The 16,636-nt window shown below is 39.2% G+C and overlaps 1 protein-coding gene across 1 annotated transcript in view; it reads left to right on the forward strand.

The window, feature by feature from the left end:
- The window catches only part of heatr1 (HEAT repeat containing 1), a 33,727-nt gene extending 17,657 nt beyond the window's left edge, over positions 1 to 16,070 (forward strand). The window contains exons 25-45 of the mRNA XM_065257739.2: positions 3,952 to 4,052; positions 4,134 to 4,280; positions 4,416 to 4,534; positions 5,025 to 5,146; positions 5,220 to 5,348; positions 5,707 to 5,937; positions 6,037 to 6,163; positions 6,282 to 6,451; positions 6,534 to 6,586; positions 6,668 to 6,791; positions 8,559 to 8,699; positions 10,370 to 10,671; positions 10,836 to 10,986; positions 11,070 to 11,228; positions 11,357 to 11,491; positions 11,570 to 11,674; positions 12,781 to 12,949; positions 13,051 to 13,226; positions 13,439 to 13,597; positions 13,698 to 13,806; positions 15,511 to 16,070. Coding sequence (XP_065113811.2) covers positions 3,952 to 4,052; positions 4,134 to 4,280; positions 4,416 to 4,534; positions 5,025 to 5,146; positions 5,220 to 5,348; positions 5,707 to 5,937; positions 6,037 to 6,163; positions 6,282 to 6,451; positions 6,534 to 6,586; positions 6,668 to 6,791; positions 8,559 to 8,699; positions 10,370 to 10,671; positions 10,836 to 10,986; positions 11,070 to 11,228; positions 11,357 to 11,491; positions 11,570 to 11,674; positions 12,781 to 12,949; positions 13,051 to 13,226; positions 13,439 to 13,597; positions 13,698 to 13,806; positions 15,511 to 15,599 — 3,018 coding nt within the window. The 3' untranslated portion in view covers positions 15,600 to 16,070. The remainder of the gene's footprint in view (positions 1 to 3,951; positions 4,053 to 4,133; positions 4,281 to 4,415; positions 4,535 to 5,024; positions 5,147 to 5,219; positions 5,349 to 5,706; positions 5,938 to 6,036; positions 6,164 to 6,281; positions 6,452 to 6,533; positions 6,587 to 6,667; positions 6,792 to 8,558; positions 8,700 to 10,369; positions 10,672 to 10,835; positions 10,987 to 11,069; positions 11,229 to 11,356; positions 11,492 to 11,569; positions 11,675 to 12,780; positions 12,950 to 13,050; positions 13,227 to 13,438; positions 13,598 to 13,697; positions 13,807 to 15,510) is intronic.
- The last annotated feature ends 566 nt before the right edge of the window (positions 16,071 to 16,636 follow it).

The raw sequence follows: 16,636 nt of genomic DNA on the forward strand, positions 1-16,636 counted from the left end.
TACCCATATAAGATAAAGGTCTAAACTTATTATAATCATTATTTTTAGAGGAATTAAAAAATATTTCCTTTTTTTAGATTATCATTATCAAAAATTCTCATTACCGCAACATGATATTACATTAAATATATGCATTTACAAACTCATGTTTCGGTAATGAGAACTAAAAAGTTGTCTAGGTACTATGACAAACAAAATTTCAAATTTTATCTGAAGAGAAAAAATAAGAACTGCTTACCTGGTAGCCATCTTGAGTGTCACAGCCAAATATGTCCCTTCCAACATTTTTTTTTTTTTAAATGTTAGTTCCTTGAGGGCTTGAACAATCAGGGCTCGCAAAATCTCTAGCCCGACGTCCCGGGGCTATTGTGAATTCCTGTCGGGCTACCAAAATGTATCTTTGCCCTGCCCGTCAGGCTATCTTGGGTAGGAAATAATATTTGAATGTTTTTGCTTTGTTTCAGATTTAGTTAGGTAATTATATTGTATGTATTTCGGCGTCCTCTTGTCAGTCATTATCCTCACGTAACAAGTGAAACTGTCAGGAAATGAAGTGAAAGCATAAATAAACCCATCCTTTAATGTGCACGTCTGAAATGCGCGCGACCCTCTGCACGCGCTTCTCCCGGCTTCGCTCTTCACAAGCACCTGCCTGCTCTTGTGCTCAGCGCGAACTCAAGTCATTTAAAAAAAATTTACCTCATAGACCAACATTGTTTTAGCGTTTCTTTTTTCTTTCTTCAGGTAGTAACTTAAATATATGAGAAGGAAAATATATTTGAGTGATTTCCGATCGATTTGACACGTCTACGCTATTAAGAGAATATGATGTTAGAAGCTTTTGATAGGTGACTAAACAGCAGTGGTAAGATATTACGTTTACCTAAAGCGAAAAAAATGTGTGTTTGTAATTTCGTTTTACCTCAGAGTCTAACATTATTCTAGCGAAAATAAACGGCTATGGTAAGATCTGTTAACCTAAAGGGAATTAAATGTTTATTCCTTTTTAATAAATATCTGTTTTAAGTCTTCTATATTGTGTTAAAGTCACTGGTTGTTTATATATTTGATAAAATACCATGTTATCTAAATATGTGTTGAGATATTTTATTATATTAAATAAAATAAAAAATAACCTGTGTTATAATACATTCATATGATATTTCAGTAATATAACATTCAATTATTCTAACGTTAGGGGAACGTTAAAGTAACCTAAAAATAACATTAGGGGAATGTTTATTTTCTTTAAGAAAACATTCCTTGCTATTAAACACAAACCTTGGAAAATAACATTCTACAAACCAAAAACTAATGTTAGGGGAACGTTTTGGATACCAAATTGTTAGCTGGGGATGGGCAGAAATAGTTGGCTTACATGGAAATCCAGGATTTATCAATATTCTACATTAAACAGTGTATTTTTTATCTGGGCTACTTGTATTCATTTCGGGCTACCAAAAATGAAAGAGTGCCTGCCCAAAGGGCTATCAGGGATTAAAAAATTTTGCGAGCGCTGACAATGATTGAAAATAGTTTCGGAGGATGAGAAAATGTTTCTTGGACACATTTATATTACAACCCCAAATCAGAAAAAGTTGGGACACTGTAGAAATTGTGAGTAAAAAAGGAATGGAATAATTTACAAATCTCATAAACTTATATTGTATTTACAATAGAATATAAATAACATATCAAATGTTGAAAGTGAGATATTTTGAGATGTCATGCCAAATATTGGCTCATTTTGGATTTCATGAGAGCTACACATTCCAAAAAAAGTTGGGACAGGTAGCAATAAGAGGCCGGAAAATTTAAATGTACATATAAAGGAACAGCTGGAGGAGGGCCAATGTTTAGGAATGGGAATGTTGTCCCATTCTTGTCTAAAACAGGCTTCTAGTTGCTCAACTGTCTTAGGTCTTCTTTGTCGCATCTTCCTCTTTATGATGCGATGAATGTTTTCTGTGGATGACAGATCTGGACTGCAGGCTGGCCATTTCAGTACTCAGATCCTTCTTCTACGCAGGCATAATGTTGTAATTGATGCAGTATGTGGTCTGGCATTGTCATGTTGGAAAATGCAAGGTCTTCCCTGAAAGAGACGACGTCTGAATGGGAGCATATGTTGCTCTAAAACTTGGATAAACCTTTCAGCATTGATGGTGCCTTTCCAGATGTGTAAGCTGACTATGCCACACGCACTCATGCCACCCCAAACCATCAGATATGCTGGTTTCTGAATTGAGCGCTAATAACAACTTGGGTTGTCATTGTCCTCTTTAGTCCGGATGAAATGGCGTCCCAGTTTTCCAAAAAGACCTTCAAATTTTGATTTGTCTGACCACAGAACAGTTTTCCACTTTGCCAAAGTCCGTTTTAAATGAGCCTTGGCCCAGAGAAAACACCTGCGCTTCTGGATCATGTTTAGATATGGCTTCTTTTTTAACCTATAGAGTTTTAGCTGGCAACGGCGAATGACACGGTGGATTGTGTTCACCGACAATGTTGTCAGGAAATATTACAGAGCCCATGTTATGATCTCCATTCCAGTAGCATTCCTGTATGTGATGCAGTGCCGTGTAAGGGCCCGAAGATCACAGGCATCAAGTATGGTTTTCCAGTCTTGACCCTTACGCACAGAGATTGTTCCAGATTCTCTAAATCTTTGGATGATATTTTGCACCGTAGATGATGATAACTTTAAACTCTTTGCAATTTTCTTCTGAGAAACTCAGAAAACTATTTTTCGCTGCAGCATTGGGGGAATTGGTGATTCTCTGCCCATCTTGACTTCTGACAGACACTGCCACTCTGAGAGGCTTTTTTATACTCAATCATGTTGCCAATTGACCTAATAAGTTGCAAATTAGTCCTTAAGCTGTTCCTTATATGTACATTTAAATTTTCTGGCCTCTTATTGCTACCTGTCCCAACTTTTTTTGGAATGTGTAGCTCTCATGAAATCCAAAATGAGCCAATATTTGGCATGACATTTCAAAATATCTCACTTTCAACATTTGATATGTTATCTATATTCTATTGTAAATACAATATAAGTTTATGAGATTAGTAAATTATTCAATTCCTTTTTTACTCACAATTTCTACAGTGTCCCATCTTTTCTGATTTGGGGTTGTACTTATCGTCTCTACTAATGACCAATTATCACCAAATACCACATGTTTCCTTACTGTATATGTTTATAGTATAACCTGCACTGAAGCTTTTTATTTTTTAGATTTTTTAATTATACATTTTTTTTAAAATGTCAAAGAACCCAAATCCAGTCATGGACACATTGCGGTAATGAACAATTTAACCTTAAATGTGGAAAAAACAACAAAATTGGTTTGTATGATGTAATTTGAAATCATGTGCAAAATAGTACGTGAAGAGGTGTTTGTAACTGTATGCTTCTTATTTTGATACCCTAACTTTGCATTTACTTTTTTATCAAAATGTTTCATGACACCTCGTAAGTCTAATTTCGCGAGAATCACCCATTTGGATGGGAGCAAGAACATGCTGTTTTCATGTGTGTACATTTAAATGCAAATAAGCTACAGCTCCTCACTCCCATACCAAAATAAACAGTAAGTGCTTTTAGTTAAAATAGATCTGATTCCTGTCAAAACGGACTGCTCTAACTATTGATATACTGTATGGTGGACAGCGTATAACTCGCTGAGGAAACTATGGTAATGCTGGCCTGTCAGTGAGTGGTTTTGGGCGGAGCTTCATCAGTGTGACATCACATTAACAAGAAAATCAAAACAGCATGTCTAACGAGACTGTTTTGGTTTAATGGGGATTAAAATATGAGAGGGTTGGATTTTTTTTATTGTAGGTTGGTTGTGTTCACACACTGCCAACACACATTTATGTTCAAACACCTTGTTAAAGTGAGTTTTGCATAATAGGTGGCCTTTAATGTGTCTCTACTTATAGATTTCTGTGGATTCGGAGTTAGTGGCCAATGAGCTGATGCCTGCAGATAAACAAAAAGTAGCAGCTACAGTTCAACAAGCACGCAGGAGTAAAATACAGAGGTGAGTGGTTGCCCTTATAAACCAGACAGTTTTTTAATCATGAAAGATTTTAGTGTTAAATCGTCATTTGTATTCCCATAGAAAAACACAAGAGGCACCTACGCCAGTGCCAGAGGAGTCTGTCGTCTCCTGGTCGAGAGTCACACTGATATTAGAGCTGTTACAACACAAGAAGAAGCTAAAGAGAGCTCAGTGTCTAGTTCCTGCTTTATTTAACCTGCTCTCCAGGTGTGTGAAACTAACTCGATTTTCTGGAAAATCATACATTAATAAATGTGAATGCCCTGTAAGTCACTTTAAAAGAAAAGCGTGCTAATGGCTGTAATTAAGTAATGACGTTTCAGAAATGTTTGTGTTGGGTAGATGTCTGGAGCCCACAGCGGCTGAGCAGGAGAATATCGAGTACACCAAACAACTCCTCCTCAGCTGTCTCCTTAACGTCTGTCAGAAACTCTCTCCAGACGGAAGTCCAATCAGCAAAGGTACAACAAACCCAATCTGCTTTGAAAGTCATGTATGGGTTACATGAACCTTGCAACAGGCCCTCATAAAAATACCTGCTCAATAGGGTTTCTGGTTTTTACTCATAGGCTGTAAAATATATGGACGTAGTGTCCGTGACATCACCCATAGGTTTGTAAAGAGCTTTTTTGAAGCCAATAGTTGGCAGCGCGTCACTCGTGGATTACCAAAAATGTTTAAGTGCCGGGATGTGGGTGAAGCTGAGGTGGCCACGCCCTTAATTATGAAAAAATTCACCCCCTCACAGTTGTCATGAAGGGCAAAGTTAGCTATATAGACCAAAATCACTTTTTGCACCAGGCTGAAAACTGATATTATTTTCTGCTGTAAAGTTGGCCATTTTAACATGAGGGGTCTATGGGAAATGACTCCCTTTTGGAGACAGCCTCTAGTGGCCTGTTGATGAATTGCAGTTTAAGTCACTTAAGTCACTGTTTTTACTCTGATTAGATGTGCTGGAGGAGGATAAATTTAATGTGGAGCTGGTAGTACAGTGTGTCAGGATGTCAGATGTACCCCAAACTCACCATCACGCCCTACTGCTGCTTGGGGCTTTAGCTGGAATCTTCCCTGTAAGTACACACACACACACACACACACAGATATATACACAAAAAGTTTTGCTAATCGTCTCACTCATTTCAGGAGAAAGTTCTTCACAACATCATGCCCATCTTTACCTTCATGGGTGCCAACATCATGCGACTGGATGATGCTTACAGTTTCCAGGTCATCAATAAGACTGTCCAGGCAGTCATCCCTGCTCTTATAAAGGTTTGTGTCAAAATCTTTTTTTTATTTGTTATAGTCAGTTAGGTTTTTTTTAACTACTTTGCAAAACCCTGTGTGTAATCATTTATTAGAAGCATTTATTTACTATCATACTAACATGGCAAACATTGGGTGAAAGGTATACTTCTGCCAAATACCGAAAATACCTCATTATTTACTCACCCTCAAGCAATCCGAGATGCATATGTCCACCATCATCTACTTTTTCACCTGGGAAAGTCTTTGTAATGTTTCAGCAATACATTTTTAAGAAATGATTTTCATAAGGAACCCTCATTACAGGACCGTAAAAGCTCTTCTGAATATCACAACCTGCATTACTCTTCTCTCTGGTCCACAGGCCCATAAGGATGGCAGTGCTCAGTCTGATGGTCAAATGGAGATTGTAGTGACGCGTATCGTACACGTATTTGTTGATGCTCTGCCACATGTGCCCGAGCACAGACGCTTGCCCATCCTCAGTCAATTGGTGGGCACGCTGGGCCCGTCTCGCTTCCTCTGGGTCATGATGTTACTCCTGTTCAAGCAACACGTCACACAGACGTCTGTGAGTGCCGGTGGGACAGAAAAGGTAGGGAAAGTTTTGTGCATCTAATATCACAGACCTTGTTAGTCACTGCAGGATGTGTTTATTTATTACATCATTAATTACATGATGTTTTGTATTTAGGAGTCGGTTGTGGAGAGAGATCAGGACTTCTGGATCTCAGTGTGTTGTGAGTTTGAGGTAAAGGAGCAGCTCACCTCTATCATCAAGGTCATGCAGTTTCTCATGACTTTACCACAGGATAATGAAGGTAAGATTATTTTAAGATACATTTTCTTAAAAGGTTTGGGTCAAAAATATTTATAAATCGCTTCATATTGACCTGAATTTTTTGTAAATTTGTTTTGTTTGATATTTTCTTTGCACAGCTCCTGAGAAAAAGCGGGCACGAGGAAGAAGCGTGGTGAAGAAGGAAGAGACCGTCTCCGATCTGATCTTCAACGTTCAGGCTCATAGTGGCAAAGATCTCCGTCATTTCAAATTCCTCTCCGTCTCCTTCATGGCTCAGCTTCTGTCCTCTGACACGTTTGTTGGAAAGGTAGCCTGATTTAGACTGGGAAGCAGTTCATTTGATGTTGACATTACTGTCAAAGTCACACGTGTAATCATTTGATTTACAGGTGGCTGACTGTGAAGACATAACAGAAGCCGGCCTACAAAATCTTCAGCAGAAGTGAGTTTAAGCATGACAGTGTTTGTGGTGTAATACTTTGCAGGCAGTTTCCAGATGTTGTAATGTTTGTTTTCTATGTAGTCTGCTGGAGGAGGTTCTGCGCTACATTCATACAGTTGCTCGATGTGTGGAGGAGAACTCAGACAAACCCACAGCTAAGTTCTGGAGAGCCCTGCTCAGCAAGTCATATGACACCCTGGACAAGGTAGATCATACTGGATAAAGTAAAGCGCTTAACTCTTTCCCCGCCAGCATTTTTCATGATTTTCACAAAAGTTTAATGCCTCCCAGAAAATGCTCTTCTGTCAAACAAAAAAGTTTTTATCCTACCTTCATTAGTTCTCTTTTTATCACTTCTCAAATATTGGTAGGTTTTTCGGGGAAAAAAACACAAAATTTTGAGCAAAAAGCTGGGATAATTAAATTTTTGTAAAGGACTTTTAATAGAGATTAGATGCAGAGCAATCCTCAAAACTTAGACGGACATACAGCTGTTCGCCCTAGGGTGATACTTCCGGGTTTTAGAAGTTGCCGAAGTGCGTGGTGGATAATAGCGGTATTGCTGATTGACGAGATAACTTGTCAATGGCGGGGAAAGAGTTAACATCTGCATTGATCAAATACATTGATATTACATGGCAACACTTACAACTCCATCGTAACAAGGCACTAGTACAAGACCGATCTCAATACCAATTTTTGAAGGTCTCTGTCTGGCATGTGCTTTTTAGTCATTTCAAGTAATCCATAGGTCTGTTAAACGAGTACCTATTAATTGGGGGCGGGCCATACACGACAAGGTGAAAATGAAAATATTTGTATTAAAACACTGAATGTTGATGAAACTATACTAGATTATTAATTAATTAAATGTTTTTAATGTCAACTGGAATAGCTGTGTGAAGTGAAACTAAAGGGTTAATAAGCTACATAGCAAACTGCTTTCACACGCTCTACGTAGGGGTGTCACGATTCTCCAAATCCTATATTCTATTACATTTACGATTCTAAGGTCGCGATTCGATTCTCGATTTTTACCTTTTTTTAAGATAAAAATGCTATGCCATTATTTATTATTATTATTTATTATTATTATAGTTTCACATTAACATGCACATTGCATGCTTTTCCTCGCATGGGGTTTTTTGGGATTTACTTCACGAAAGAAAGCTTGTAGGATTCCTTCTTGCACGCACATGGACTTAATGCTCGCGTCTTGGACTCCCTAACATCTTAAATAAATCCAGCGCGTCAAAAGCAGCTGCGCTTCTCTCTGTCTCAAGTGCACACGCTCTCGCGTTTGATTCTGTCCGAAGTCTAAACATAAACTAAAGTAATCCTTACATATTTGTTCAGTTTTATACGTTACATGCAAGCTGAGGCAAACTTTCCCTTTTGTTTAAAATATAACCCGCTGCATCTTGGCGCCTCTCTCACTCTCGCCCATGTGCAGAGAGCTGCGCTCTGTCCGAAGTCAGATCACTAGGTAGTAATCCTGTTTATGATATGCATTTCAAGGAGCTGTAGCAAAACATCCCTTGTGTTTAAAATATAAATCTCTGAGAGTTTTTCCCCCGCTTGGCAAGCCGAGCGGACGTGACATGGGGGCGTGGCAGCATCGACAATCCCATTTTTTAATTCGAAGTTCGACGGTGTGACTTCATTTCGATCGATTTTGATTTAAAATCGAAATCGTGACACCCTTAGCTCTACAACATAAATATATTATACAACGTGCAATCTAGATGTTCATCTCATCAATGTGAAGCCAAAATTCACTGCATCATTTTGAAACCACAGTGCCTCAGTTATGTGAGTGTGCGGCTTTACAACAGAGCATTGCGCAGACTGGCTGGGGTCCCGCTGGTGCGCTTTGTGAGTGGACTTGGCAAAATGTTTTATAGCACCGAGAGAAATATCTTGTAAGGTCACGCATTTATGTAAATAAAATCATGTATTTGACCATTTTTAGGTAAATGCCCTTCTGCCCATGGACACCTTCATCACGGTAATGAGAGGTCTGATGGGTAATCAGTTGCCGTCAGTCAGAAGAAAGGCCATGGAGTTGCTCAATAACAAACTACAACAGCGAACGCAATGGCAGGAGGAGCAGGTACAAAATCTTAATCATACCATCAAAGTTTTTTGTGTTACATAACGTAAATACTAGGGATGTCCCGATCAGGTTTTTTTGCCCTCGAGTCTGAGTCCGAGTCATTTGATTTTGAGTATCTGCCGATACCGAGTCCCGATCCGATACTTCTATAATACATAAAAAAAAGAATAAAGAAGAGCGAAAAAACAGAACCAGGATGTTCCTTATGTCATGCTGCACGCATTACTGTTTCTGTGTGGAGTCAAAAGAGTATAACTCTGTGCCAGCGCATAACTACAGATGTGTTAAAAAATAATGAATATATAGTATATATGTTCAGGGGTTAAATTGGGGTTTGTTTTGTGGGGAGGCTCTGTTGGGAGGGAGGGTTCGAGGGGTAACATGTTTAATCCTGATGACAGCAAAGTCACTGGGTGTGCTTCAATGACATTTTGTATCTCTGATAGGATTTTATAAGTTTCAGTTTTAAAGCTGTGCCACATGTTGACCCAAACTTTAAAACCTGAACTTTAAATTATGCAAATCTATGAGTCTGACACCCTATATGCATTTGTTGCACATGTCATTATGCACAATTGATCAAACTTTGAATGAAGTTATAAGACTCAACCTCCTTGACTCATTCTAGGCATAAGATAGGCTACCCAAATAGACTCAATTAACAAGAAAAACAACATACTGATTCAGCAATATGTCTTATAAATTAGCCATGGAGATTCCCTAAGCTGGTCAGCAGTTAGTTAAACAATCACTAGTTAGGTCGTGATTCATTTGTATAATCAAAATACATTATTTTATTAAACTATACAATCAGTTGTATCCAGTTATCTAGTTAACATTTTGTAATGAGATGAGTGACATGGCTATACATACTTTAATACTTTGTTTCTAGACTTCTATTAGGTTTTTTCGACATGGGCACCATTCTTACCTCTCTTTCTCTCTCTCTCTCTCTCTCTCTCTCTCTCTCTCTCTCTCTCTCTCTCTCTCTCTCTCTCTCTCTCTCTCTCTCTCATCTCTACAGTAATGTCAAATGATCCTGCGCGAATGCGCGTTCTTGAGGTTCTGAGTGAGACGCGGAACTGCGTCTGAGCAAATGTTGACAATAACGATCAACGCGTCGTTTAAATGAGCGGTAAAAACGCGGTTTTGTCGTGGGTTCCTTGCACGCACGAGTGTGAAGCCTATGAATGAAAGCACGTCAATAGGCTTGTTCGACTTCATGCGGCGCCGCAACAATCGACAGCCGGGTGACGTCAAACTACCGCGAGAGTGATCTGCGAAATCATACGGAGGAGTTTGCTTTTAAATCGTTCACGCGGAACTTTGACGTCATGCAGCACCACAAGAACCAGCAGCCGGATGAAGTCGAACAAGCCTATTCTCTTCAGTTCACACGCACCAGCGCAGCGCGTACACTGGCGCGGAGCAGAGCGAGAACTTAATGGATTTTAAACCCTGCATATGTATCCGAGTCCTGATCGGGAGGTAACGTCCGATTCCGATCGAGTCTGAAACCACGTGATCGGGGCCGATTTCCGATCACGTGATCGGATCGGGACATCCCTAGTAAATACTGCTATTTTATATTATGTCAAGTATTATATCAGTATACTCGTATCTTATTCATAAATCTTAACTAGAAAATGCTATAATTTTTTTGACAGATCACCGTGCTTCTTGAACTCATCGGTGACCTCCTGAACATTGTGGGTCGGGGTCATAGTCAAGCCTCTTCACAAGAAGACGAAGAGCAGGCCATCAATCGGCAGACGGCACTTTACAGCCTCAAGCTGCTGTGTCGCAGTTTTGGCTCAGACCATCAGGAGCCATTTGTCCCTGTTCTTAACAAAGCGGTGGAGCTTGTCGCTGATAAAGACGAGGAGAAGAACGTCATGGGAAGTGCCCTGCTGTGTGTTGCGGAGGTGACCAGTACCCTAAAGGCCCTCGCTATACCACAGTTACACAGGTAATGTAACATTGTGATTTTAATAATTAGTTCAGCTCAGTAGTAGAGCATTGCTTTAGCAGCGCAAAAGGTCATGGGTCATTGCATAAAATCATCTGACAAACGCCTACATGTAAATGTACTCAATGTGTCATGTGTTAATTGTTATGTTCATTATGTGTCAGACTGATGCCCGCTGTCCTGAGAACTCTGAAGGAGAGGAAAGATCTGTTGACCAATGAAATCTATCTGCTGAGTGCCGTCACGGCCCTGCAGCGCGTGTCAGAGACCCTGCCACACTTCATCAGCCCCTACTTGCAGGACACCATCACACAGGTCAGCATCATCACTATAAAGCAACGTATTGACATGATTTTAAGCTCTTTATATTTTGCCACTGAACAAAATTTTCTATGTAGGTCACACGTTTAACTCTGCTTGTGGAGCGTCTGACGTCCTGCCCTCAGCTCCCTGTGCGTCTCACGTCTCTCAACAACACACTCGCCACAAAAGTGCCATCCAGGGTTCTTATTCCCACCATCACCAAATGCTACTGTAGCATGGTGGATACACAACAGGTAAGATGCCCACAGTAATGACTTAAAAATGTCTTGAAACGGGTGGCTTGCAGTCTGCTTGCATGTGACCACTGATGGTAGGGAAACAGTCAGGATACCAAAAACTCTGCCTATTGTTCATGCCACAGAAGCGTCTTGGTCCACTGATGAACATCTTGAAGGAACATCTCACTCACATGGAGAAGGACCAACTCAATCACCACCAATCAGAGTTGACTTCCTTCTTCCTGTCTGCTCTCGACTTCCGTGCACAACATTGTCAGGTACTGAGTGAACTTTTCTGTACCTTTCATCGATGTGTTTTGCTTGAAATGCAATAATTATGTTGTGTTTACTATTAGGGAGATCTGAAGAAGACCGGTGAGATCGAGGGCAGTGTGATCAACTGTCTCCTGGTGATGATAATGAAACTTTCAGAAGTCACCTTTAGACCTCTATTCTTCAAGGTAAACCTCAGTAAAATTACTTAACCTGCGCTAACCTACACCAGAGTCCTGCACGCTGGGCCGCTAATATTTAATGTAGAAGGTGGAATATTAAAGCCACAATATGTAGGATTTTTACATTTCACACAACAACACAATAGCAATAACAAAGGTGCAGCTTAATGAAGTAATGATCATGTTTACAGATGAGGTAATGAATTGATGTTTTATTACCTGTACATTTGATCACATTATTTTATGCCATCATAGGGGTGGGTGGGATGATGCCAGTAACGCTTGACAGAAGGTGTGTCTGAAGCGTGGCCAACAGCCAATCACAGTGACTGCATAGTTTGCATAAACTTAATGGGCTGGCTGTGCACTAGGTTATTTGTATAAGGAGATCTGATTGGCTGACGCACACGTTGGCGCTTGAAAAGTTAATAAATGTTCAGCTTCTGTGCGAGCAACAGCAGTGACGCGACGCCGACGGATCCACAATTCTGTTCGGCAATGCATGACGTCACCCATACAAAATAAATGAAAAGCATTAATGCTTATGAATGTACCGTGAGCCCTGCCCACTTTTTTATATTCCGCAAATGCACGAAACAGAAAAATCTGTTACGTCTGACATTTTATTTCATGTTTACGGAATATACCGTCATACCACCCAGCCCTATGCCATCGTAATGAATTAGCTGCGAGACACAACAGCTGCATATAAGATGCTATATAAACGCCACTTCAGCATTTTTCCATTTGTGTTGCCATAGTTTCTACAACTGGAAACTGAAAATATTGCTTGTAAGATTTCCAAATGTTTAATTTTGTCAACGTGAATTGTTGTTTCATGCATAAAGTTATTAAAACCTTTTTGCGCACCAAAATAAAGTAAGTGACAAAAGTGCACGGTGCAAAAGGTTCTGTGGAAGTAGACTCCTTATGAAACTGATCTGTTAATGCAATAATGGTTAAATGTAAAGCAAACATATTATATATGTCTATATATGAAATGTAGAAGTCGCCTTAAAATATAATCAGATGCCTCCTGTAATTGTCTAGTGAGCAGTTTTTACATTTTCAAAGTAAATGTATTCTGATTTGGTCTTTTCTCACTCCTGCAGTTGTTTGATTGGTCAAAGATGAATGGCGCTTCTAAAGACCGCCTGTTGACCTTCTATCGACTCGCAGACCGCATCGCAGACAAACTCAAAGGACTGTTTGTGTTGTTTGCCGGGCAGCTGGTCAAACCTGTTTCTGAATTGCTCTCTCAACTCAATGCTGCCCATACAGGTAAACATCCATGATTTGAGATTATGAGCGTATGGGTGTGGGTGTGTGTGTGAATAAAAGTCTGAATATACCTGTAAACTAATATGATTTTTTCTCCATAGATGAAGCCTTCTTTGAATCGGATGATGATGATGATGAAGATGGAGATAATGTGGAGAAGAGCAGTCTATTGCTGCAGTATGTGTTGGATTGTCTTCATAAGGTCTTCCTCTATGATACGCAACGCTTCCTCAGTAAGGAGAGGGCTGACGCTCTATTGAACCCCCTGGTGGATCAGGTTAGTATAACACGCAGATTAACAAGAAAACTTGCACACCAAGCCAAATTCAGACTATATAATATTTAATAAACAAACATGCAGGGAACTTGGGATATTTTGAACTTAATGAGTGATTAGAAAGGTGTGTGGGTGCACATTTATTAAATGAATGCTTTTACTGGTTTTGTATTAAGACACTTGCTTAAAGCTGTTTATGTGTATTTCTGAAGTTGGAGAATATGCTCGGAGGAGAGGAGGCCTACGAGACCCGCATCACCAAACATTTGGTACCCTGTATTGCCCAGTTCGCCGTTGCCATGGGAGACGATTCTCAGTGGAAGGTTCTCAATTATCAGGTTCTCCTCAAGACTCGTCACAGCTCACCCAAGGTATGTAGATGACCCAAAGAAAGGGATGAATGTGGTTGGTGTCATTGGTAACTGCGTTTGGTAATACATGTACCAAATGTTTGTGTGTGCTTTCGTTCAGGTGCGTTTCTCATCACTGGTCATGTTGCTGGAGTTGGCAAGCAAACTAAGAGAGAACTATATGGTTCTTCTACCCGAGACCATCCCATTCCTGGCTGAGCTCATGGAGGGTAAGCACATCAGATAATCAAATGGCACAAAGCTAATGTAACTGTTACATCAAAGGGTTAACTCAGTATTAGTTTTGCATAACCGGACTTTTGATAAACATACATAAACATTGCCAATAAGTTAAGACTGTGCCTTAAGAACTAGTATGAACAAACCAATTAATGATAAAAAGTTTACTTGTAAGACTAGTCTGTGCAGGCCACAGGTCCACTTTGCAACTTATTCAACCTAATGTGGCATTCACACCAGGTGCGGAAGAGGTGGCAAGCGTGAGTGATTTACATGTTAAGTCAATTCAAAGACGCAAATAGGCCTCCTGCGGTGCGGTACGTGTGAATGGCGCGAATTGAGCGTTGCTGTGGAAAACGCCAGAGTTTAACAATTTGAACTTTGGCGGATATTCGCGCCGCGTTAACCGTCAGGAGCTTGCTCTAGTAGTGACATGATTTCAGGGAGCGAGCGGAGTCGCAGAAGCCCCTCCCATGACATGAATTTCCACGTGAATGTCTCAAATGACTCAAATATTTCATAGGTGTCTTTTACGGCCGAATGAAACGAGTAAACTCAGAATGTTCAAGCGTCCAACTATGCGCGTTTTTGCCGCCTCTACCGCGGCTGGTGTGAACGCAGGTTTAGAATTACCTACATGGACTGAATGAGACCTCCTGATCAGCATGTTAAGAGACCAGTTTCATGTTTTTGGCAAGTTTTTACAATTGTCAGGGGGCCGGATTTTAAATAATACAACAATAATATATTAGCAAAAAAAGCATTTTGGAAAAATATTATTTCAAAAAAATTTACATAATAGAAATGAGTAGAAACACGTTTAAATGATAAGAGCGCAATTGCAGTGTTAGCATTGTGACATTTGCAGTCAAAACCTGAAATATAAATGATCAGAGAATGCATTTATTGCTAATATGTTGAAGTGTCTGTTTATATTTTCATAAACCCCTGATGGCCAGACATCAGAAAAATATCAGTTTATACTCATGTTTTCTGTTTAAGATAAGGGAAATACATGTGTTATAGATGTGAAAAAAAAAAGGACACATGTTTTTGGGAGACAACATACTCTGTAGGATTTCTGTAAATTAAAATGCACAAACCAGAAGCAATAATACCCAACAAATGGGTAAGGGATGGCTCTTTGAAGAACATATAACATTTATTTTAAGTTTTGTGCATGCATTTTTGAGAGAAAAAAGTTTTGGATGTATTTTCTCTTAATAATAATCTTTTATCACTTAAATTAGTTGATGCTGCACACAGGGATTTTTGAGCCGTAACACTGGCACGGTTAAATGGTAATTTAAAAATGACCCGGTAATACTAACCGTTGGACATTTTTACCGCGGTTAACCATTAAACCAGTAATCGTTACATCTCTAGAGTATAATGAAATAATTATTTAAAAACTGAGACTTTGCCTGGATATTTAACTTTATTTTTAATGCTAAAGTTTACATTTGCATTGAATTGCCCATTTATTATCAGAAATAGTGTCCATCCCATAACCACTGAAAATTTTTCAGGCTTTTAGATTACAAAGTGTTTCAAAGAAAACTGAAAACATTTTAAATATACTTTATTTAGCCCCAAACATATATTTTATCCGGCTGGGGCTGCATTAAAGAAACATAACAGAGACTTTAGATTTCTTTCTGCTGTTGTAGTTACTCTGTCTGTCTTTTTTACAGATGAGTGTGAGGAAGTTGAACATCAGGTACAGAAGGTCATTCAAGAGATGGAGACTGTACTCGGTGAACCTCTGCAGAGCTACTTTTAATCTCACCCAAGACCAACATCAGAGAAACTTTGGTGTGCGATCCTGATCCCTGAATGATTTACTTTATGAGCAGCTATTCTGTGCACAATTTTGTCTGTCAGCTCCACCAGCGGCACATCTCATCTCCAGACAGACAGCTCAATGTCCTAATGTCCGGCCTTTTGTCTTTTTAAGCTGTGATCGAATGTGACGTGCCTTCACTTAAAGTAATATGTTTGGTGTTTAAATGTCTTTAGTGTTTTTTTTAAAGAGGAACATTTTTATGACATTTTATAACGCATGGATTTGCATCACTGAAACCCTATGAATACATATAAACAGATGAATCTAGAAAACATGTATTTGTATTTCATGAAGAGTGTAAATTATGAAATCAAAAACCTGATGCACATTTCTTGCTTTGTGAACAAGAAAATCTTTGTCAACTTTAACTAAAATGTATGATTTTTCTTATCCTTTGAAATGACTTGACTAATGGCTGATGTCAGTTGTCCTTCTTACCCTTCAATCACCTGACTCCTTTCTGATAAATAGTATATAAAGTATAAATGACTGTTTGTACTCTTCAGACAGAACATTAATCCATGGTTGTGTTGACTCAATCAATAGACACCTGGTATAACTTTGATATCAAGAACAACATTAGCCAACAGTTCGTTTCAACTCTCTTGACCCTTCAGCTATTCAGCCACACCCTTTATCATCATTCCTATCATCGTTCAGTTTATCAAAACTGTCATTTTCCTGAGAAAAGTTCACTTATGATTGCTAGTCAACTTTCCATGCTGACAGTTATATATTGTCTAAAGGACTGTAATTGTAGCCTAGTTGACAACAGACTGTTCAACATCAAGGTTAAAATGCATTTTAGTTCCTGGTACTTTTTTAACAATATTGTTAATCATATTTTAGATGTTTTGTAGTTCATATTACTGCATCTGTGGTGTAAAATATATTTTAGAAATCAAGCCTTGTAACTTTAAGTAATGCACAGCGAGCTAACATGAATAACTGTATTGACATTAACTAACATTAAC

Source organism: Paramisgurnus dabryanus, chromosome 1 (genome assembly GCF_030506205.2).
Source record: "Paramisgurnus dabryanus chromosome 1, PD_genome_1.1, whole genome shotgun sequence".
Lineage (NCBI taxonomy): Eukaryota > Metazoa > Chordata > Actinopteri > Cypriniformes > Cobitidae > Paramisgurnus > Paramisgurnus dabryanus.